Source organism: Meles meles, chromosome 3 (genome assembly GCF_922984935.1).
Source record: "Meles meles chromosome 3, mMelMel3.1 paternal haplotype, whole genome shotgun sequence".
NCBI lineage: Eukaryota > Metazoa > Chordata > Mammalia > Carnivora > Mustelidae > Meles > Meles meles.
The window spans coordinates 173,155,294-173,180,408 of NC_060068.1; the positions used below are offsets into that span (position 1 = coordinate 173,155,294).

Consider the following 25,115-nt stretch of genomic DNA (forward strand, 5'->3'; position numbering starts at 1 on the left):
AACCTCCATCCGTAGTAAGCTGTTTCCAGAACCCTCTTCCATAGAGGAGACCGGCATCATTTAACGTATTGTGTTTGAAAGGAAAAAAGGAAAGCACTCAACATGTAGTACCTCTGGATTAATCTCATTTTATTAACCTCCAGACGTAAGATTTTATAGGGCATAAGATTGACGTGCTCCGAGTCTTGTAACTGGAATTCTGAGGATTTCTTTTTAAAAAGGAAAGAGAAAAGCCAGATAAACCTAAGCCTGTTGATTGCAGGCCCAGTGCTCCCTCCATGAGTCTGGAGATCCGTTATTAATAGTAGAGCTTTGCCATTTTGACATCCCACACTACAAATAATATTGCAACAACAGTCCCCTATAAGGAAATGTTTGTCAACCTTAGCTGATCGCTAAGAGCAATGGTAAGCGGCTGCTCTGTATACTGAAATTCATTCATATGAATAATTCAGTTCACAAAATTCCGGTTTGCAATTCTGTCCCATCTGATAATCACTCAGTAAAATGATAATGAAGAAGAGCACCGGCTTGTATATTCCAATGCAAGAAAAAAATGTGGAAGTTGATCATGGTGTATCCCTCATGCTTCAGTCTAGGCTAATAGAGGAAAATGGAAATTCAGAACAAGCAAGTGTACGTCCTCTATTCGACTAATGGCACAGACCAGACAAGGTGACATGTATAGTAGGGGTTGGAATTTGCCCTTCCCTCTCACCAGTGATTCCTTGTACCGCACACCCCAGACACCATGATCACGACCTGTTACCAACAAGTTAAAAAAGAAAACCAACACCAAAAATGAGAACAAAAATGGTGTGAAAAAGGAAACCTTCAAGAAGATTAAGAAATAGAAGTATTGCTTAACAAAAAATACTATTTTGGTTTGTTATAGAATAAGTGATTTAAAAAATGATCCCTTGGGATATATATATATATATATATATATATATATATAATATTAACCTATTATGTGTCAGATGCTGTGATAATCCAGTTATTCAAAGGTATTGTTGAAAAAAATCCTAGTACAATTTATATTTCTAAAATGTAATTATTCAGGATGAAAATGATTCAATTTAAGGAATGAGCAGTAGAATTTCAGAGAAGGAGCTTCTGAGACTTCACAGAGGAAAGGACTTGGGAATAGAGTCTTGCCACATGCATGGGAATTTGTCCTGCACAGAAGGAGGGGAGTGTGTTCTGAGACACCTGTACCCCTGTGGCAGGAGTGGATGACCAGTAGAGTCCTTGTCCCAGCGGGTGTTTGCAGGGAAGGGCAGGAGGCAGCTTGAGGCTTTTTTTTCAATGTTGCAGGCTCTTGGCAAGGACCTTTCTTCCTCTGTATATTAGAATAAATATAGGTCTTGCCTTTTCCTGTATATTGTAATAAAATTTTAATATTTAAATAAGAGTTTTGAACTGAGGTTCACAAGCTTTAATCTGTACAAGAGTTGGATAGAACTAATTAGGGAAAAATGAACTCTAAGGCAAATGCTTACCATTTGGAAAACTTTCCACAGAACAAACTGCTGTGATTTTAAAAATGTTTTCCATTTCATTAATTTTCTTTAAAAAGAGAGAGAGAGAGAGGAATGTAATTCCCAAATGGGGATAACAGTTTGGAGAAAAATTGCCTTCAGCTATCGTTCTTTTTGTGGTAATTACCTTAACATTTTCTCTTAGGAGACTGCTGTTTTGAGCTTTGTGTATTTCCTGGATTAGAAAAGCGATAGATTTTCTTCCATTGCTCTAGATCACTCAGTGAATTAACACCTTCAACTTCTGTTTTTTCCCCATTTTGTTATTATTATGTGATAAGCAATGGGATATTCCTGTTTGCATCCTTCCACTGTTTGGTGGAGGACCCCCCCACCCCCCACCCCATCACTGCTGGGCTCCCACAGTCGGCCTTAGCCTCAGGGTTGATGGTTTGGTCCTCCTTTGTTTCAAAATGATGCTCTGAATGGCAGGGAGACTGGTGGTGATGTGAAGGAGATTGTGTGAGATTTGGTTGGGAGATGAATTTCCTTTAGGCTTTCCCATAAAGAAGGAGGGAGATTGAAGCCCAAGGGGAGGTTCTGGGAGAATGAGGGTGACCAGGAAGTAGAAGGTGGAATGGCCCCACTGCCTTAGGAAGTAGCAGTGATATGGTGGTTCGCAGGGTGGGGTGGTGCGCAGGGAACAGGGAGACACTGTTCTAGAATGTTCCATTGCAGCAGATTCAAATGTTCACCCTTTACTTTGGGAAAGGGGAAGGAAAAAAGTAAAAAATCAGAGAGGAAACATTTTGTTCCTGGCCTGCTGTAGCTCACTTTCAGGACACTTCCCTCAGGAACATATTTCACCTTTTTTTCTTAGGTTATGAAAGGAAAATAGTAGAGACTTTGTTTAGCTTTTTAGTTTTTCCCTTTTTTGTGTGTGTGCTATTGGTCTGAAGTTTTTTAAAAAAATATTTATTTATTTGACAGAGAGAGAGAGAGATTACAAGTAGGCAGAGAGGCAGGCAGAGAGAGAGGAGGAAGCAGGCTCCCTGCTGAGCAGAGAACCCAATTTGGGACTTGATCCCAGGACCCTGAGATAATGACCTGAGCTGAAGGCAGAGGCTTAACCCTCTGAGCCACCCAGGCACCTTGGTCCAAAGTTTTTAAAAGTGATATAAAGTAATTCCAAAACTGAGTTTTATGAAGTGTTTTAAGTTTTAAATCTTATTGCATATTAAAGGTATATTTTAATTGCATTGGCTCATGAGCTTTATATAACCACCTGGATTCTTATGTGCCTTGATAGGTCCTTATAGTTTAGTACTTTATTGTTGACTAATGATGGTTTTATCTCTTTTGCTAGATTATGAACTCTTTGTATCTTATATTTGAATAACATTGTGCTGGGCATATCAGAGAAGCTCAATAAATACAATGGTGGTGGGCTTTGGTGAAATTAATGAGCTATACTAAAACATTTCCTTAAAATATTTAACAGTTCTTCTTCAATCACATCTAAAATATAGAATTAATTTCCTTCACACCTAGAAAAGGAATTATACCACAAGATTTGATCCTTAGGGTCTTTCTTTGTTACCTTTAGTTCTTTTTGAAACAAGAAACCTCCCACATTTTTGATGGTGAAAGTTAAAATAATCCCAAGAAAGTAATTGTTCAGATTAATTTCATGTCAAATACTAAATCACCAGTAACAGCTATGTGCTAAAAAAATCTTCTCTTATCCTGGCCTTTGTGTTTTCACACCTGGTATATTTATATCCCCATGATATAATCCAATTCACTTCAATCTATGGAAATTGATTTTTATAACTAACTATACCAGTTCATTTGGATACTTCAAAGTATAAGACCTGATGTTGACAGTTTTCCGTGGAAGACTTAATAATAGAGAATCAGGAATCTGGCAGTTCTTTAAGAAGCGGAAACTAGATGTTGCATTATGAAGCATTGTTAAACGTACTTATGATAAGAAATGTATATATATGTTAATAGTAATTGGGTCCTTTTATCTCTGCTGTCAGGAAAGTTGTGCTGGTTTTGGTACGAAGTAAACACTGAGGCTGATCCTTACAGAAGCTTTGGAAGAACGTTTGGTCTGCAGAGTTTTGTTAGCAATAAAACCAAGCAATAAAAACCAATTTATTCTTTACATATGCAGTAATAGACTTTATGTTTATTCTCTGAAATGATATTTTAGCATTTTTGATACGGAAAGAAACACCAGTGTTTGAAATTTGCCTTGTGAAATCTGTAGGTAGTGATGATCTTTATTATAAATTATGTCACGGTCTTTAAGAATGATGAGATGTAGAATACAGTAACAGGTGAATACGCTGGGTTATTTTTGTTTTCCTTGGCAATACACATTTTGCTTTGTTGATAGCAGAGTAACTAATACGTAACTGTGGGTTGGTTTGGGGTTTTAAGAACTAATTAGCTCCTGAGTGAGGTTTAAATAGACTGTTCTTCGTTCACTGAATGAAACAGTGTGAAGACCCACAAATCCAGTTGCGACAAGACAGATGCATTGCTGGTCTCTAGGAGCTGGCAGCGGTGGTCAGGGGTGACCAGAAACAAAACATCTCAGTTTCCCATTGAAACTCCGATCTGCCAACTGTTCTCTTTCCAAGGTGATCAAATCATTTTTGGCTCTGACTGGAAAATCTTCCTTTGATGTCCCCCCCAAGTTTATCCTTAAGCTTTTCCAAGAAGGGCAAAACATTCTTTCCAGAAATGACTGCTTGGCTTCAGTTGCGTGGATTTTCTGTATTTGATCACGTGCTTGGAGTCAAAGCTTTTCGGTGTTACAAGTCAGTGCATCTCACGTTACTGCCAGACTCCTTGGTATGGTTGTGACTGCTAACCTTTGGTTAGCATATTTATAAATATGTCTTGGTTATTTTCATGCGTTTATATTTATGATAAAAATCAGAGTAACTGGGTTTGCAATGTCAAGCTATCGTAAGTGGGGGAGTTCCTCTGCATGGCAGTTATTAACATGCTACCGACAGGAGGCTGGTTGAGGTCCCGGGCTGGAGTTACTCTTCGTTGCCTCTAGCGTCAATCAACTAATAATTTCTAACATCAGGACTCGATTTTACACTGAATGACATTGGATTCACTTTTCTCGTAAACATTTCTATAGAAAAGGGACAGAATTTTGAGGTTACCATGTTACAATATTTTGGCACAAGAGAAAAGCTAAAGAGGGACTGAGTGCAGTATTAAATGAGGTTTTGTTTGTTTGCTGGTGAACCTAACTCTCTACATTCTCTTTCCCTGTTGAACCAAAATAAACACAAACAGCAGACATCCTCAACATGACCCCCCAGTGAGACCTGGGCCCCGGGGCCTCATTTCTGCAGCTGTAGTCATGGACTCCCGCGGAATTGTATGTGCCTGTTGTTGGAGTCAGCAGGAGCAGGCGGATGTGAGTTGAGGAATTTCTCAGTAATATTTATTGCTCCTAGATGTCTTCGATGCTAGAGATCAGATCTTAATATGGGCAGTGACTTATGTAAGGAAATACAGTTTCCTCCTAAATCCATACCTGGTAAACTAAATCAGAACCAAAAAACTGGGGCCCTGAGTTAGAGTTTTTGTTGTTTTATATTTGGAAAACTGATCATGCCTTTGTGCCTTCGGTTGCCTATGATGAACCATAGCAACTGAAAGGTAACATAACAGTAAATATCACTTGCGTCTACTGTTTTCACAAAGCAAGAATTATCACATTAGTAAGGCTTCTCTTCGTATCTCTGTAATTAATACTGGTCTTCTATTTGCTTGGACCTTGAATTTCTGAAAAAACAAGTAATTAAGGATCATTCTCAAGCGGTTGATTATCATTTAGATTATAACCATAAACAGAGTCTGATTAAAGAAGGGTTATTTTTCTCAGTTGTATGTGATATGATACTGAAGGTTTGGTCCTAAACGAGGACTGACTGGTGTAACTGAGCTAGGCCATATGGTCTGGAAAGGCTCAACATGAACAATTATAACCATGCTAAGCAGTCAACCCAAAAGCCCAATGCTAGAAGGACTTATCATAAGGAACTCCATGATATGTACCTAAAACTTGATTTCCATCTGTCCATTCAGAGTTCCTGAGCCTTACGTTTAGGTTTGGGAGAAGAATTTTTTTCAAAACACTGTAGCATTAATACACAAGGAACTAATAACATGGCCCAGGGAGCATCATTTGTTCAAGCTTTGGACATCTAGAATGGAAAAAAATTCCTACAGGGAAACACAATATTATTAAAATGTCTTAGCACTGCAGTGTTAAAGTGATCAAACTCATTTCATATGATTCCGGTGATAACAGAATTTCCCAGTGTTTTGTATGACATTGTTATAAGATTGTGCATGAAGAATTCATACTAAGATAACATTCCGGTAACTTGAAGCGTGCTCTGTGCATGAGGTCCCGGGGACAGAGATCACTCACGTAGGCCGTGCATTTTGTTTGGAGCTAGCTGGAGCCTGCAAGACCGTCTGGCCACCTACCTCATGTTGCTCATGGGGAAACTCCGGCTGGTGTGGCTGCTGCGGCTGCTGGTTTATCAGTGTCGCCCATGTGGGAGTCGCGATCAGAAGTGTGGCTTCCCAAAGCCAGGACAACGCTAGTCCTAAGGAGCGAAGCGGAAGTGTCAGCAAGGAAAAGACAAGAAAAGGCAGGAGGAAGTTCCTGAGATTCTCTTTCCTTTGGCATATCCCTCTTCTGGTCCCGAAAGTTCCTAATTCTTACACTTTCGCCTTGAGAGGCTCTGTACGGAACGACATAAGGAAGGGACACTCAGCACAGAGCCTCCGTCCTCCAGGCTCTGCCTCCAGAACCTGGATGTTCCTTTTAGCGTGTGCCTGACTCTAAATGGATCAGCTTTCTGAATCCTCCTCTGGGGTTTTTTCCTCCCTTCCTCTCGTTTGAACTTTGGCAGATGAAGCTTTCAGTAAACCTATGCATCTTTCTTAGGTGTTGCTGTACAATTTCAAGCCATGGAAAAGGGGGCAAAACCAACAACCCATACCACTTCCTTTGAAACTTTTAAGATCATTTATCTTTGAGGGGAGGCAGCTCAAATGATTATCGAATGAATATATTTTTAGTTTCTTTTTATAAAGAGTTTTTCTCTTCTACTGTGATTTTTAAAATTATGATAGAATCAAGACAAAAAATATTGATGGTTTCCTCTTGCAGATACAGAGTTTGTGTTTTGAAGATGAAAAGCACCATAAGAAAAGTAAAGAATGAGAACTTCATTACATTTCTTTAGTCATCCAGTCTCCAAAATGTTCTTTCTCTAGATTTCCCCATTTCTGTTAGAGTTATTACGGTTCTTCCCTCCACCCATGCTTGACAAAAGAGAACACATCTCTGACACCTGGGTCTTCAAACCATCCCTGACTGTCAAGGGATTCTTCAGTCAGGATTTCTATGGAGAAATAGTTCGGGGGTAGCAACGTGGAGGCTGGGACAAGAGGACTTGCCTCTATTTATTTAGCTGGTTCGTTTGCTTTTTGAGTAACTTGGGTGACCCCTTGCTTCCGCCCCTCTGTTAAATCCTGAATTTCCTCATGCCCAGCGCGCTTTCAGTCTTCTTCCATCCCAGTCCTTCCTACATACAGCTCTAGCATAACCTTCCTAAGTAGGGCTTTAACCAACACACTCTTCAGTGACTCCCGAAGGCCTGCTAGGGCCAGGCCAGCCCCCTGAGGTTGACACCCACGGTTCAGCCTCCAAATACCTGTCAGAGATGAGTCAGTCATGTTTCCTCACAACTGTAACACTGGACAGGCTCTCTTTTGAGTTCTGACCTCTATGCTTTGTTCGTGATATTTTCCACATGTTCGGCCCTACCTTTTTCAACTTGAATTTCACTCCTCTACAAGGCTTGACTTAAATCTTATTTTCTTCAAGAGCTTTTCTTTTTTTTTGAATTTTATCTATTTATTTGACAGAGAGACACAGAACGAGAGAGGGAGCACAAGCAGGGGGAGTGGGAGAGGGAGAAGCAGGCTTCCCGCTGCAATGGGGGGCTGGATCCCAGGATCCTGCGAGCACGACCTGAGCCGAGGGCAGACGCTGAACAGCAGAGCCACCCAAGTGCCCCATCAAGAGGTTTTCTTTGATCATTAGGTAACATAAAATTGTTTTTCATCTGATCTAAGTCAACATCAGATACAAGACGTTCACCAGTAAGACGGGAAAACAGCCGTCAATTAAACTAAGATGCATTGCTTTTCTAGAATTTTAATTTAATTGAAAAAGTTCTCTTACTTAAACGCAGATCAGAAAACCATATATCTCTCTTGTGCATCCACACAAAAATAAGGGGAATGAATTGACGAAGAAATTTCTAAAACTTCTTCCCATTCAGGGTGTGACTCTTCTGGGATTCTTTCCCTCCACGGTCACTCATTCTGTAAGTTGGGATGCTGGTGTTTTCTTGATCTTCCCAGAAGGTGTCAGTGGAAGATTTTCAGAAAACAGCCAGGACATACATTCCTTCCTCAAATGCGTCTCCAGTGGTTTATTCGCATCGAGGTGCTGCTGCGGCCCCGTCACGCCACCCGGAGTGACAGCCGAGTCTGCACAAACTCTGTAATGACAACTGTCATGATGGTGGCCGATCAATGGCAGTAACAAGGCTGCCTATCAGATGCACCCAGTTTCCATACAGTAAAAAGTGCACAAAAGGCGCAACTCAGGATGGGTAAAATATGGTACTTTCTCATCCCACTGAACGCATCCGCCCTTCTTATATGCTGTCCCCTGTGTCGTTGTTTATAAGGTCCTTAAACTGATGAATGCGTTTGGCTCTGCTGGCCTCCGTAACACATTCCTAGGGATGGAAATCTGCGAAAAATATGTAGATGGTGACTGATAAAACGGATCCATTCTTGTCTTAGAAGCGACTCAGAAATCAAGACCAAATTTTTCAAGCAGCACTAGACTGGAATTTGTGGGTTATGTTCAATTCCTTGTGAATTTTCCCCCATCTTGATGTTATCACTAATTGTAGCTGTAGCCTTTTTGCAATTAAAAAATATAGTTATATTTTTCATCCACGAGGCACCTGTGAGATTCCAGGGGTTCATGTCGAATTGAATTAGAACATATTTCTTGGGCAGGTGGGTTTATTTCCTACTTTACAGCTTGGGAAACAAAAGCTTTGATGTCCTCTTGCTGGAAGAGGACAGAGCTGGGGCTTAAATCCAGGTCTGTCTGACCTCAGTGCTTGGACTGTCCTACATCACCGCACTGCATAGGTTGTACACACAAAGCCGCAAAGCCCACGGTAGGTGACCCTCCATAACTCAGGGGTGGAGAGTTCAGGAATTTAAGCACAATGTGGTCATAATTCAGAATCCAGATCCCGCTGAAGTTTGCACCATCGTTTCTTTCTCTAAGGCACGATTCACAATTTATAATTATGCCTTATTTATCACTATGGGTTTGTCATTATGTTATTTGTTTACTATTTTCCCTCAGCGAAGGCAGGACTGACGGTTTTTCATTGATTCTGAGATGTACATATTTCACATTTTAATATCTGTGATTTCAGAGTGCATCTTAAAATTGAGGTTGTGTTTAAGCTTAATTGGCAGCATCTTATCTTTCTCTTTGTTCCATAAGATAATTATGCACGTCACAACTAATTTTTTGCTGTTTGATTAAGTGTGTTTTAATCAGCTGCACTATACTTCGTGTGTAGTATAGTTGTCTTGCCCCGTATAAAGCATCACAGACCTCTGTGGAGTGGAATGGACTTATAAATGAAAGAAAGTGGAACTTTATTTTATTTATTTATTTAAAGATTTTATTTATTTATTTGACAGAAAGAGACACAGCGAGAGAGGGAACACAAGCAGAGGGAGTGGGGGAGGGAGAAGCAGGCTCCCCACCCAGCAGGGAGCCCGTTGTGGGGCTCAATCCCAGGACCCTAAGATCCTGACCTGAGCCGAAGGCAGCCGCTTCATGACTGAGACCCAGGCGCCCTGAAAGTGGAACTTTAAACCTTGCCTGAAGGTATTTGGATTTCTGGATGAAGTCTCCTGCCTCCGTAAGGCCCACTGTCCACTCTCATTTTCTCATCATGTCTGATTTAAGATCTGTTTATAGCCGGCATTCTCAGCCTGGAAGAGTGCCTTGTCTACTCAGCTAGGGCTGGAGAGACTGTGGCCTGGGAGTTCCTGTAGGAGGGGCCTTGCCCACTGCTGCCTGGTGGAAACTACTCATACGGAAACCCTTGAGGCTCCCTCCAAGTAATGTTGGGTAACTCTTCTCCAGAAATCAATTTTATTTCAGGCCAGCTGTGAAGGGGCAGATGGTCAGATGGAGATTCAGGCTGGTGCTTTGCCTTGTTTGTGCTGCTAATGACAATTCTCAGGGAGCCGCCTTCATTGGAGGGAAGCCCTTAAGACACCTGTCTCTGCCGTGCCCAAGGGGGTTGGAATTCAGCCACAGAGGTTGGAAGACTTTGCAGTTTACCACGAAGCCTCGAGAGAGCCCTGGTTACGTCTGCCAAACACAGAATGAATGCCATCAGCCATGTGTGGAAATTTTTCCAGAACGTAATTCTCCCCAAAGAGTTACTGTTGTAAATGGGCTGCTGGAATGAGGACGGAGCCTGACATCCCATTAGGGAAGAGCCATGTCATGTAACTGATGAAAAGTAAGCAGACATATAAGGAAGTGCGACCTCTGTCCCGAGGTCACACGTTGACTGAGGATTCTTGGGACGAAGATGCTGAGCAAGGGGGATGGGAAAATGCTGCACTTTGCCGGTGACCTTCTAACACCACGCAGAGGAGAATGACTCGTAGTCTGGAAACCGTTTCATTCACGATCAGAACAGGGAATAGACGCTCACCAATACCCAGAGGTTGATTTTCAAAATGTCCCATACAAACTCTACCTTCTTATGCTCTAGTTTTGTGCTCACCAAATACCCTTCAGGTTTGACTGCTGTCTCTTGTGTTAACCCTACATGTGGAGGCCCCTCCCTAGTGGCTGGTGTTGATGGTGACGAGGTGAATCTCCCAAGTTCAAGTACCAAACCAACCTCCAAATGAGCAGTAGGTGTTTTAAAACCAAATTAGCTTCTTCGCTTTCCTGTTAGTCTTATAAGGTTAGTTAGCGGAGTATTAGCAGGATGAGTCCCCTATTTCCTGATTGTCCTTGGGATTTGAGTTCCCGAGACTTGGAACTCCAGGGTCTAAATCCTAGATTTGACATGCCTAACCTTAAGTGTCCTGCCTTGTATTCTTCTCGATGACAGAAACCATCCATATTGGATCTCTCAAATCACGCCGGCTGTGGCTTCCCATCCCTGTCCTCCCAGTAAGGATGATCAAGATGTTTAGTCACACAGAATAAATTACCTCGGTTTATTTGTATGTGCAACTGGGTGAGCAAAAGTAATTTATGGACATCATTTGCTATTTGCATTTGAAAGAGGCTTCCGTTCTTTATGGAGAGAAAATGGCTCCTTTGGGTCACAATTAGCCTATCTGACAATTAGTCACAATTAGTCACAATGCTGGCAGTTAATCGTGCACACAAAGTTGTTGAGGCGAAGTACTCCTGAATTTCTTGACTTGAGCAATTTATTCAGAGTGGCATTCTCTGCTTTCTATTTTGATACGGTTTGAAGTTTCTCACTGTTCAAAGAAATTATTCAAATATCTCTATTGACTCCGAGCTTACTGTTAGGCAGCGTCTAGAATTAAAGGAACCTCAGGAGTGTTGTAACCGAGCAGTTACGAGGCTTTGATTGGCTCATAAACACACCTGAGAGTCACGGTCAACCTGCACGGCTGTCAACAGTATCTCCCTAACAACACAGGCTTTGGAACCGAGGGGAGGTCCCAGGGGAGACACTCTAGAAGGAGACCTTGACTAGTATAGGTGTGCTCGGAATTTTTATTCTGTGCGTACGGCGAGCGGTACATGCAGAGTGGAAATGGGGGGCTGAATTTCTGGTCCTTCAGAGAAGCTTGAGCTCGAAAGCCTGTTGGATGAGGAGTAGCCCTCCCCGGGTTAGAGCATCCCTTCAGGAAGAGCTCGGGCCCCTGCGTGCCCTGAACAGACCTCGGGGATGTTTCGGATCGGTAGGAGACAGCTCTGGAAGCAGAGCGTCACCCGCATTTTATCGGTAAGCAGCGGTGGTCCGTATACTTGCAAGGGGGTCTTGGAAGATCATATTTTGCGCCCCAGGGAGGAGGGGAATACCTAAACACAATTCAAAGTCATGTTCTCATGAATTTGTGAGAAACGGGTTTGTTTATTAGTTTTTGGATAGTTCATAATGCTATTATGAATTTGACATTTCAAATACGCAAAAAAGGGGACTGTGTCTTTCGGCTCTTGTGCACATTGCCGCCCAATGGTAACTACTTGTAGGGATGCCTGCTACTTCTTTGGGGCCAATGCTCCTCTGAGGGGGAAAAACGCCTTCAGGGCACGTTGGTGACTTTGCATTCTTTCACACCTGGAAGGTTTTGTTGGTAATTGGAGATAGTTAAGGCCGATTCTGGGCGGCAGGTCTTCTAGGCTCTTTGGAATCATTCCCCCTTTTCTGTAGGCCTGGAAATGAGGTCACAGACCATGAGAGATGCAAGGCTGTGCCTTTGGAATCACATTGAAGAATCAACTTCCCTGGCAAAGGGCTCAGTTCTGCAGTTTTTATTATGCAAATGCAGAGGTGGGTTTGGAACCTCTTCGCTGCCAATTGATGTTGGGAGAAAGTGGAGGTTGCTATAGGACTCTGTTCTTGACATTAACCCATGCTTCCTGAGGGCCGGATCTCTGGGTCTGCTGTGCAGCCCCAGGAGCCCAGATGGTTCTGGCCAGCCTTGCAACCTCCTCTTTCACCACCAGACAGCAGGGATGCGGTCTCTGCATTGTTCAGCAGTCCGCCACCGGCCACCCCGCACTTCCCCAGCCCCCTATTCTGGTACATCCTTGCCAAGGTCAACATCTTCCAGCTGAGCTCTGGAACTTGTTCGCCTGCACTCATTCTTTAAGACCAAATGCCAGCAGCGCCTCCTCTGAGAAGCCCTCCCAGCACTTGGCTTCTGCATCTGCCAGCGCTCTTGTCCTGTCACTGCAGGGAGATGACATTGGTCTACGTATCCCCTTCTCTCACTAGACTGTGCGTTCCTGGAGGATAGCGGTGACGGGCTTTCCAGCTTTAGAGAGCCTTCCCCAGCGTAGAGCCTGGCACTAATAGGTCTTAATTTTATGTTCAGTAAATACAGTGAATGAGTTAAACTTCCTACGTGTCTGACTCCTTTTCCTGTCTCTTTTTTTTAATTAAAGATTTTATTTATTTTATTTGACAGACAGTGATCACAAGTAGGCAGAGGCAGGCAGAGAGAGAGGAAGGGAAGCAGGCTCCCTGCTGAGCAGTGAGCCCGATGTGGGGCTCAATCCCAGGACCCTGGGATCATGACCTGAGCCGAAGGCAGAGGCTTTAACCCACTGAGCCACCCAGGCGCCTCTCCTTTTCCTGTATCTTACTACCAAGTTGTAAACATTAAAATTGATGATTTTGTATCTTGACCCAGATATGGTTTAAGGAATTATATTCTTTGGCACGAGCTACTGCTTGGGAGTAAGCTTTTGGGGGGTCTTTTATATATATATATATATTTATATATTTTTAAAGATTTTATTTATTTATTTGACAGAGAGAAACACAGTGAGAGAGGGAACAGAAGGAGGGGGAGTGGGAGAGGAGGAAGCAGGCTTCCCACCGAGCAGGGAGCCCGATGTGGGGCTCGATCCCAGCACCCTGGGATCATGACCTGAGCCAAAGGCAGACGTTTAACGACTGAGCCACCCAGGTGCCCCTCACTTATATATTTTGGGTGCTGTTCTGTTCTCCACACTGATGAGTGAGATTAATAGAATTACCTCAATAAGGTTGCAGTGCATTTTGTAAATAATTGTACATTTTCTATATAGTACACTGGTATGACAATTTATTAAATTATAACTTTGTAACCTAAAATAATCGATGACCAAGATTCTCAGGTTACTTAACATAAAAACGATAAATCTCCAGAACCTTTGTCTGGATCCATTACTGCAACGATGCTATATTATAATATAATAACTGACTTTATCCAGATTATACATACAAATAACAACCAAAGGTACCAAAAGCTCCTTGGTTTAGAAAAGTGAAGCCATACATCCTTTCTGTTGTATGATAAATGCAAATGCTCTCCGTGAAAAAAACCTCAAGTAATTCTGTACAGATTCACTCATTTACAAAAGTATGGCCCAGGTAGTCTGCCTTCTTTCTGCTTTTCTCATAGATGAACGATGTTCAGTACAAACTTACAAGTGTACAATAGGCATGAGCTCCAGACTTTTGGATTCTGTTTTCTTCCCTTTGTTAAAATGAACTGAAATATGTAATTTTGCTGGTTGGCTTCGTCGACTTTCAGAAGAAAACTCGAAAGATTTGTGATGGTCCTCTTGACTTAAATTCACCTGCTTGCAAGGCTGACTTAAAATGGAAAAGAGGGGCACCTGGGTGGCTCGGTGGGTTAAGCCTCTGCCTTCAACTCGGGTCATGGTCTCAGGGTCCTGGGATCGAGCCCCACATCAGGCTCTCTGCTCAGCAGGGAACATGCTTCCTTCTCTCTCCCTCTCTCTGCCTGCCTCTCTGCCTACTTGTGATCTCTCTCTCTGTCAAATAAATAAATAAAATAAAATAAAATGGAAAAGAGTTCTCTCCTATCTGCAAGGAAGTGTATTTGCCCTGTACATACTTGTGCGAGGGAATATTGTTGCTCATCGAATTTCAGATTGCTAGGCTTCTCCAAACAGTGATTCTCCATGGTAGAGACTGGGGGAGGGGGGTAGGGAAGAGCAAGGGCAGGCCCCTGGGGGGGGGGGGCGTAGTGCCTTCCCTGCTGAGAAACTCTGCAGGTGAGGCCACCTCTGTTCCCCTGGGAGTGCGTGGGTAGAAACCAAGACAGAAAACCTTTGCGCTCATATATCTTTTGAAAGCTTAAAGGGTGTGGGTTTTGTTATCCTCTGGCAAAACAGCCAAACAGGTCTCAGTGTCCTCTGTTCATCAGGCCCAGACATGTTTGGCTGGTGAACGCATTTCACACACACAATACGGTCTACAATATGAAAACAATTCTCTAGCAGCTGCGGGAGGTAAAGGGCTCTAGGATTCAGCTGCAGAGGGGGGAGGGGACAGGTGCTGCTGGCTAATGCTCAGGTGCGAGTATTCCTGAGCCAGAAGGAGTTAATGCTCAAGATGCCCACATCATCATGATGCCATAGCTAGACCCTGGGAAGGTGCGGCCGGGTGGAAAATCCAGCCATTCCACGAACACCTGTGGAACGCCTACTTTGTGCCAGTGCCGCTGTGCTCCACGAACTACCTGAAGTTTAGAGCTGAAACTACTGCTAACGGTCAGTGTTGGCATCATGCCCGTAACGAAGAAGGGGAAAAAGCGGTCTAGAGTTGGTGAGATTCCAAGTTAATGCTCCCGGACTTTCTCTGCTAAGGTCCTACCTCAAGTGAGAACCTGGTCATGCTCATCAATGATGATCAATTCATAAAATGATTTCCTTTGGGGCGGCGTTCTCAGCTGAGCTGTAGGTCAGAATTGCCTGAGAGATACCCGTGCTCAGGCCCCCCGTGGGACAAGGCCAAGAGTTTGGGGATGAAGGCAGGCATCAGTAGTTTAAAACTCCCCATGACTGTAATGAGCAGCCAGCTTTAAGTACTCTGGTTTATTGCGATGCAAAAGGGAATTTTTGAATTTCGTTCCTGTGCCATAGGTAAAGTGAATGGTGGCATCATATATATTTTAGCTTGTGGGTGAAATTACATGGCTACTTGAATTATATGGCCCCTGCGGCCAGAGGGAAATCTTGGAATTCTACAAGAGAGGTATTCCTGATTCGGAGTAAAACCACCGTGGGATGGGAGGGAAGATAGAATCTGTGGCCTTGTGCAGGTCCATTAAGGGCCTTTGATCAGATCCCAAGGTTTAGTGTACAGAAAACAAGACTAAGAATGTGGATGATGGAATGTTGGGGGCAGAGATGGTTGTGGATCCTTCCAGCAGGTTTTTGGATCGATTTACCACATATAGTAAAAGGTAAAGAGGGGATTTTCTTTTTTAAAGATTTTATTTATTTGACAGACAGAGATCACAAGTAGGCAGAGAGGCAGGCAGAGAGAGAGGAGGAAGCAGGCTCCCTGCCTAGCAGAGAGCCCAATGCAGGGCTCGATCCCAGAATCCTGGGATCATGACCTGGGCCGAAGGCAGAGGCTTAACCCACTGAGCCACACAGGCACCCCAAGAGGACATCTTTTACTGGCCTGGAAAGAATGGCAGATAAGGGAATGAATAAATGGGAGCAAAAATAGACAAGATTCCAGAACTTACTTTTAGGATAAGAAGGTCGATGGGATCTTCTCAGTTTAAGTGCGGTCTCTTGGCAATGGAGTGGCGCGCACAGCTCTTGCTGAATAGAGGACTTCACTGTAGCACCTGCTGTGAGTGGAATTAGCCACAGTGGAGTGTCTTTCCTTCCAGAAACCACTTTGCTGGAGTGCTCTTTGTGTGGGAAGGATGTGTTGCCCTTCCTCTGCGGGTGTGGTCCTTCACCGGGAGAAATGAAAGGAAGGGGTAAGAGAAGGCAGGACGTGAAGAGCACAGTTAGGAGTGGGGAGTTCCTGGGCTCTGGGTCTCCCAGCCCATTAGTGATCAGGTTTGGATGCTCCAGGAATCACCACGGAGTAGCCGTTCCCAGAGGAAATAGGGCCCTGTGGGTCAAAAAGAAAATGCTGGAAAAGAGGAAGGTTTTTCTTTGTTTGGGAGACATGGAAAGTGGGTTGACTTTGTAGAAAGATCTCTACATGGAAGTAAGCAGGAAGACCTCTGCCTCTGTTTTCATCACTCAACACACTGAAGTAGGCTATAGGCAAAGTGAGCTTAGTCATATTTGCTGTAAACTTGAGGGAGAGAATATTCCACACTCATGGTGGGGTTTTGTGCAGTGGTTTATACCCGGGACACAATAACATTGAAGACCTAGGAGCTCATTCACTGAATTCCGAGCCTGCAATCACGGGCTCAGGCTGCACTAGAATAAAGTGTTCCTGCTCTTAATTACTTGAGAGTGGCTTGTAAATGATTGATTTGGTTAATTTATCCTCTCATTAGACAACAGTTGACGCTCTACTATGTGCCAGGGACTGTTCTAGGCACCAGGGATATCGCAAAAATTAAAATACAAAACATCCCACTTTGTGGAGCTGCTGCTCTTACGAGAATGATGAGACTGAGTTGGTATTTATTTTATTTTAACCCTCAAGAGCTAAGAAGAACAAGTTATACACGTGGAAGATTACCAATAATGAAGCATTTCAGCTGGGCATACGCTTCGAATAATTTCTTCATCCCTTCGTGGATTTGCCCTGATTCATCCACAGTCGGGGAAGATGATAGAAAGTGAGGCTAACCGGCCCGAGATGATCAAACCCATGTTCTTGGCCTCTTTAGTACTGTTTCATCAAGGGATTAATTATCTGTGGACTTGAAGGTGATATTGAGAGCCAAAGCAGAATCAGTCTCAGAGGTACTTACTTTGTGATTTAAGATGAGGGGTTTCATCTGTAATGCCTGGACTCACCTTTGCAGTTATCTCCAATGAGGATTTTAATCTCGTTTTTACGCTCCTTTACCATATTTGTTACATTGCTGCATGAGTCTGTATACATCAAAGAACGAAACATCCAAATCAAGAAAGTAGAAACACATTCATTCAAAAGTACGCAACTGACTTTCAGCAAAACAGATCTTTTTCTCACGTTCAGACTTGCAACAGGGCTGATCGTGTCACCTGGAAAAACTTTTTCTTTTTTAAACAAAATTTTTTTTGGCTGCAGAATCCATTCTGTGGCCCATACACTTTGCTGTGCAATGGTGTCCTGTGAAGACCTGGGGTAGACAGGATGACGTAGATAAGAGTGAAGTTGTTCAGACAAAACCAGCAGCAGCAGGGAAAGCATAGAGTCCAGCCTACTGGCCGCCCAAGCAGGGACCCCACCTTGTAGGCACTCTTAGGAGTTGAGGAAGGAGGTTACCATTTGGTGGGACACAGGAGTGCAATGAGAGAGCTGGACTCAGGGCATGCCAGCTGGAAGCCAACTGGAACCAGTCTATAGTGGCACTAAATGTCTCTGGTATAACTCAGAAAATGGTGCCAGTTAACCCCTGTTTACACATACACATACACACACACAGCTTCTTCTCTAATCCATGCAATGTATATGGGGACTCCCCCCCCCCCCAAGAGTGCTGTAGATGATCCTTGAGTGGAAATTTAAAGAAATAATGTTTATGGAATAGCAATTTGAATGGATGCAAAACTCTAAGTTGCCTAGGACAACCATGTATTGGCTTGGTCCTGAAAACACGACAGAGCTTGGTTTCCCAGCCCTGCCACTTACTGAGCTGTGTGCCCTTGAGAAATTGGTAATGGTCGGTAGTCTCTGTTTCCTTGTGTGGAGATAGGAATGTCTGCTCATGGGGCTTCTGTGACAATGAAATCAAACCACAGTACGTGAACGATGACTAGCAGAGCCATAGTTGGCTGTCACCAGGGCAAACAGAGCAAAACGTACTCTGGCATTGTCGCTGCTCAGCCACAAGGGGGCTCCTAGACCCGACATTCACTTCCGGCTGCCAGTGATGTCAGTGGGATAGATCTGAGTCCGAGACACACCTGCCAAGGGAGCCGGGCTTCCTAAGGGTGGAGGGAGTTTAAACATTTGCATAATTAAGACATCATTATTGAAACAATTTCTTCCTCCTGAATTTTGATGTCCAGGGTCAATGCCTTGGTCATACCATTTTGATTCAAGTGCTGGTTGACTTAATATTATCTCAAGACTGCTCCCAATTTCATCTTCACGATTACCTTTCAGGTTTGGACGTGTATCTTCATTTTACTACGTATAGTTGGGAATTGTCCACCTGGAGCCAAAATGAAGCGTGTGTGGTCTATATACAGGCAGGCAGACTTATGCTTAACTGTAGAGTCAAAGGCAAAAGTCAGTATATTAAAAAAGTTGAATGGGTAGTTTTGTCATGAAAAAAATGTCATAGAGTTTTATTATGAAAGCACACACTTTGGGTCTTTGTTGGGATTTGTATTTTAAAATCTCAAGTCTCTTGTCTGTGTTAACTTTTGATCCAATGAGAAGGAGCTCATGGTAGATGGTGGATGGTAGAGAAGGATTGGTGCTTAGTTGTCAGCTCGTCTAATGCTTGGATTCTAGAGTTCAGGAAATGGAAGTCTAGAGGTGTTGACTGACAGATGCAAGTGCCATAGCCGGGACTGGAACCCGGGACTCTTCTGACAACCAGGACTCGTTGGTCCACATGAAGTCGGTGGCCTTAAGGCTGCGCTTGTTTCCTGTGAGCTAGCGTATTAGCTACCCCTTTCTTCTAGGCTGGCCACAACATACCTTGTCACCAAATGGCAGAAATGTTTGACTACTTTCTAGATTTCTTTGGCCATCAATCCAATAGGTTTCCGGGCTCCTCCCTGCCTCCATCCACTGGTGCTTGCTTACACAACACGGAACAATTTTAATGTGATTCTTGGAAAAAATATTCCATTGTCTACCTCTTGCTGTTTTCATCCCCTTCCACCCTCCCACACCAAGTGTCCTCCATGTTGAAACATGGCAGCTGACAGGACAGCCACCTCCAGACCACCGATCACCTGACTGCTGGTTGCTGCCATTCCTTAGTAGCCAGAGAGCTGCAGGCTCAAGTGTATGGGCTGGCAGTGCTCCCATCTGGCCACTCAGTACTCGTTTGATGTTACTGACTTCTTGTGGTAGGAAAACCCCAACTCCCTCATTGTACCAGGATACCTTAGGATACTGCAATAAGAGCTAACATCGACAAACGTGTGGTCTTTCCTTTCCACGGCTCCTTGGGCTTGCTTCGTGTTACTTGTCTTTAGAGAGACAACAGTCATTTTATGCAAGACCATACTTGTTGCTTGACATGCTTTTTAGTGTAGCTCTGAAAAATTTACTTTAAGAACACATTGATAATTTTCTTTGTACACGTACGTGACACTTCTTTGGAATTTTTCTTCCTACGTGATAGTTAAGTAAAAATAGAATAATTAGCGTTTTGTTTTAGGGAGCAATCTCTCCTTTCCGCCACTAGAATATACATATATATATATATATATATTTTTTTTTTTTTTCCCTTTGGAGTCTTATAAAATCAGGTCGTAGAGAATGTGTTGTCATGGTAGAGTCTTATTTCAGTTTCTCTATTCTTCGGAAGCCTTCAGTTACTTCACATCCGGACTCTTCTTGTTCTCCAGTTCTTTTCTTTCTTTGTTGCTACCCAGCATTGGCCATCTTGTTTTGATGCCTGATTCCCGGCTCCCCTGGTTGCCCACCATGTTCTCAAGCTGCTGAAGCCATTTAGTACAAACCCTGAGAGTTCACTTTGAAAAGCGCTTTATTTCTCCCTGCCAAGAAGGAAGAAAACAGTTGAAACAACAGGACATTGTCCTTGTTTTAGCCACATTTGAAAAGAGATTTAGAATTCTTTCTGTTTGATATTTATGGAATGTGTACTTTGTGTTAGGACCTGTGTTGGTTCCTTTAGGGAGAAATGGCAAGAAAATAGGTTTATTGTTTATTGTTTTTTCAAACTAATCCCCCCTCCCCAGTTCTTCTTTGGAGCAGTCCCTTCAGGTTCTGAAAGGCAAATGTTAATTGCATGGGTCCAGGGATGGCCTTTCAGTGCCTCTGAAATCCCCAACTTTTTCTCATCACCGTTTTTTAAGTTCTTTTTTGTGTGTTAAAAATTTCTTTCTTTTTCTTTTTCTTTTTCTTTTTTTTTTTAGAGAGAGAGAAAGAGAGAGAGAGTGTACATGTAAATTGGGGAGGAGGGGCAGAGGCAGAAGGAGAGAAAGAGAATCTTTTTTTTTTTTTCTTAAAGATTTTATTTATTTAGGTGTGCCTGGATGGCTCAGTGGGCTAAGCCTCTGCCTTTGGCTCAGGTCATGATCTCAGGGTCCTGCAATCAAGCCCAGAATCAGGCTCTCTGCTCAGCAGGGAGCCTGCTTCCCCCTCTCTCTCTGCCTGCCTCTCTGCCTACTTGTGATCTCTCTGTCTCTCTTTATCTCTCTGTCAAATAAATAAATAAAAATCTTTAAAGATTCTATTTATTTATTTGACAGAGAGAGAGCATGAGGGGGGAAGGATCAGAGGGAGAAGCTTGCTTCCTGCCGAGCAGGGAGCCGGATGCAAGACTCAATCCTGGGACTCCAGGATCATTACTGAAGCTGAAGGCAGTTGCCCAACCAAGTGAGCCACTCAGGCACCCAGAGAAAGAGAATCTTAAGCAGGCTCCATATCAGTGCAGAGCCCGATGGGGGGATCCAGCTCATCAGCTTAAGATCATGACCCGAATTCTTTCTTGATTGTAAATTCCCCTCTATCTACTAGTGCCACACCTCTTTCCTTTATGGTCAAGCTTCTGGAAAGAATAGTTTATATTCAGTATCTTTATATTTCTCTTCTCTCAATTATCTTTTCTCAAGCCTACATCCAACATTTGCTTTCTGTCCAATCAGTGAAATTATTCTACAAGGATTACTCTGTTATCTACTTCTGCATAACAAACCACACCAGAACATAACGGCTCACAGTGGCAACCACAATCTATTATTATCTCTCTTGAGTATGTGGGTGATTGGGCTCAACTGGGTGGTGGTTTTGTTTCACATGGCATTGGGCTGGGTTGCAGTCATTTGCAGACTTGACTAGGTTGGAATGTCCAAGATAGCTTACTCATGTGGAGGAAAGTTGGTTCTGGGGTGTTGGCTAGGTTGGCTGGGGCTGTTGGCCAGAACACCTTGGATTTTCTTCCCTGTGGTCTTCCCATGTGACTTGGACTTCTCACAGCGTGGTAGCTGGGTTCCCAGGGGGAATTCCCAAGCACAAAAGCAGAAAGTGAAGATCTAAGATCTAAGGATTAGCCTAGACAGGTTTGTAGTCTGCACTTTTTTTTTTTTTTTTTTGGTGAAAACTGATCATAGGGCCAGCCAAATTCAAGAGGAGGGGAGGTTCATGTCATGGTCATATTGCCAAAGAGCTGTGGGATGCTACAGCTACAAACACAGTTAGTTACTAAGGATGTCCTAACTGGTGTATCCATATTGTTGAAAATTTTCCAGCTATCACACAGATATGAATAACCTATATTCAAGTAGAAAAAGGTTTGTGCTGTATTATTAAAAGAAAATACACAAAAAATTTTATAGTAGACTATAGAGATGTGTGTCTACATCTGTGTATGTTAGTATGAGCATGGTGCAAATGGAAGGATATACTTCAAACTGCCCACATTGGTTCTATTGAATATGCCTTAATATTTTAACGACTAATCAGTTTAAAGGTAAGCAATGGTACTCAGAAATCGATTTCAAGACCAGATAAAATCTGTAGACAAACAATAAAGTTAGGAGGTAATGTAGGAGAATATTACTTTAAAGGCTTAGGGAGTGTTTATAAAAAATAAGGATCTCTTTTTGCATGTCTGTTGAATGTTTATATATGCCTAGAAATAAATCTGTAAAGATTTAGAACAAAATAATTACCACAATAATTTCTGGATGACAGATGATTTTTTTTTCCTTTTAGCTTCTCTGTATTATACAATTTTAAAAACAATGAGCACATTTTATTTTCATGATAGAATAACAGTATTTCTGAAAATGGAAGATAGTACAGAAAAACTGGTACCATTCAGGGGTCTGTTACCAAATACTCAAGACTTGAAAAAGCAATAGTGACATGAAATTATCATAAAATGAATCCATTGAGAATAGCAGTTGTCATGTAACATTTTTGGTCCTTTCTTACAGCAAAGACTGAAGGAAGAGAAGGAAGCCAAACGGGCACGTTTGGATGGTAGGCATGCCTACTTATTTGCAATTGTAGCTTCCTGCATAGACCTGGACAAAACTGAAGTGGAAGATGCCATTCTTGAGGGGAATCAGGTGAGATGCATTTGAGTTCTCACTGACTTAATTATGTAGGGCACAGAGAGTCTATTGACTCAGTCCTATGGCAGGGTCTGTGCTGGGCTGTGGAGGGGGTGTCTGTTCTAAATGGCAGGACTCCATTATGATGGTAACAGGTGATGGCAGATTGACTTTAGGGCTCTCCAACTCTTTATGTTGAATGGGGTACTTATAACTGTCATTGAAGTCCAATGATTCTGACAGCAATTCTATATATTTCTGAATCCAGTGAAGCTGAGTTCAAGCGCCATCTTGGAACCTGAATTTAGGAATGGAATCTTCTCTCAGCTTCTGATTTATCATGTTTTGCATCTATCCTGTTCTAACCTGGGTGGTTTAATTGTGTCATAGTTCCTTGGCTTTGACTTTGGTTTGGCAGCTGAATCTGGTTTCTTTTGTTCCCGAACTTAACTTCTATTTTCTACCATGATTTCTTTCCCAAATCTGGGGTATAATTTGATTTTGGAGAGGGAAGATCAAAATATGGGAGGATATAATTTCCTGAGCACCAAGGAAGGCATATCAGGAGCCCTATAATAGTTGCTAAATGGTTTGTTGTTGTTGTTGTTGTTGTTGTTTGTTTGTTTTTTAGGCACAAAAATGAAAGGGTGAGTCCTTTCTGTTGATAGAGATGTCACAGTATTGATAATGTTATTTGGTGGTCCACTTTTAAATGTTTAACAACCAGCTTTGAGGAAGAGGGTAGAGGGAAGCACCATTTTGAGTGTTTGCTGATTCCTGTGGTGTTAATAATTCCACCATGGCTGATTCCAGACTATCAATAAGATGTTCCTAAAGGCTTAGTTGGAAAGAGCTGTGATTAGTTGGCTGTCATGACGAGTACGAGTGGTCTCCAGCACTCCACTGGCTGTGTTCCTTCCTCACATGTCACTCTGGTGGGTTCACTAGGAGGCAGTAGAACAGTTAGGGGTGGAGAGCACAAAACAGCCCCCCAAAATGGAGGCATAAAAGTAGACAGAGTCTACCTAGTTCAGTCTTGAAGAGATTGTTCCACAGGTAAAACGCTTAACTCTGCCCCACTCCCCAATTCAGACATCTGGATTTGGGATTGCACAAGTGGAATGAATGAGTAGAAGTTCTGAACTGTAGGAAGCCCAGTTTAAGCTGCTGTATCATCTGCAGGACCAGGAAGTTCAAAACCTGGGGACTGAAATAAAACATCCCGGCTTGGGCTCACAAGCAACGTAGAGGGGCAGAAGTTTCAATTGGAAGTACCTCCTTCACATTCTTGGCTTGGAAGTTCATCTCAATGAGGGCCTCCCACTTGGCCCCAAAGCATCCTCTATCAAAGAAGTCTAATGAAGGAAACAGGGCAGCTTGCTCTTCCTTATTTATTATAGTTTTGTCTATAATATGGTAGAAATTGAAGGGGGCTTATTTATTTCCATAGTTAAATTTTCAGGCTAGAGTTTTTCATTTGGAAACATTTTATTTTAAATTGTGGTAATGACATAGGATATAGAATTTACCATCTTAAACTTTTTTTTTTTAAGTAGGCTCCACACCCTTTAACACTGAGATTAAGACCTGAGCTGAAATCAAGAGTCAGACGCTTAACCAACTGAGTCACCTAGGCGCCCCATTAATCATTTCTAAGTATACAGTTCAGTAGGGTGAAGTATGTTCACATCGTTGGGTAACGAATCTTCAGAACTCTTTGTCTTGTGAAACTGAAACTCAGTATCATCAAAAAAAACCATTTCCCTAAGCCCCTGAATCCCACTATTCTATCTTCTGTCTCTATGAATTTGATTACTTTAGATACCTCCTATAAGTATAATAATACAGTATTTGCCTTTTTGTGACTGGCTTATTTTATTTAGCAAAATGTCCTTAAGGTTCATCCATGTTGTAGCATGGGTCAGAATTTCCTTCATTTTTTAAGGCTGAATAATATTCCATCATCGAATATGCCACATTTTGCTTATCCGTTCATCTGTTAATGAACAGTTGGTTGCTTCCATCTTTTGCCTGCTGTGGATAATGCTGGGATCAGCAAGGTACACAAATTTCTCCGCAAGACCCTGCTTTCAGTCCTTTTGGGTATATACCCAAGAGTGGAGTTTCTGGATCATAGAGTAATTCCATTAATATTTTGAGAAATCACCATACTGTTTTCTATAGTGACTGTAAAAATGGTACACTCACCAAAAGTGTACAAGGGTTCCAATTTCTCCACATCCATGACAACATTTATTTTCTAGGTTTTTTTTTCTTCTAACAGTAGCCATCCTAATGGACATGTAGATTTTTATCCTTTTTCCTCTAATATGAATTTAAAACTGTGCCATTGGTAGTAGGCCATCTGGTAGACTTCTAGTTATACGGCGAAGCTCACGGACTAAGTTCTGGACTGCTCTTGGATGGAGTGAAATCATGTGTGTTCTTCTGGCATTTTTCAGTGATTATTACAATTTAATATTAATTGTCTCTAGTGCAGTGGACTGGTTTTTAAAAGGTGTTCTCTC

At 42.5% G+C, this 25,115-nt stretch overlaps 1 protein-coding gene across 1 annotated transcript in view; it reads left to right on the forward strand.

Annotated features, from left to right (window-relative positions):
* DNAH5 (dynein axonemal heavy chain 5) overlaps positions 1-25,115 on the forward strand; it is a 273,433-nt gene that overhangs the window by 36,014 nt on the left and 212,304 nt on the right. Inside the window, exon 2 of the mRNA XM_046001046.1 lies at positions 22,468-22,602. Coding sequence (XP_045857002.1) covers positions 22,468-22,602 — 135 coding nt within the window. The remainder of the gene's footprint in view (positions 1-22,467; positions 22,603-25,115) is intronic.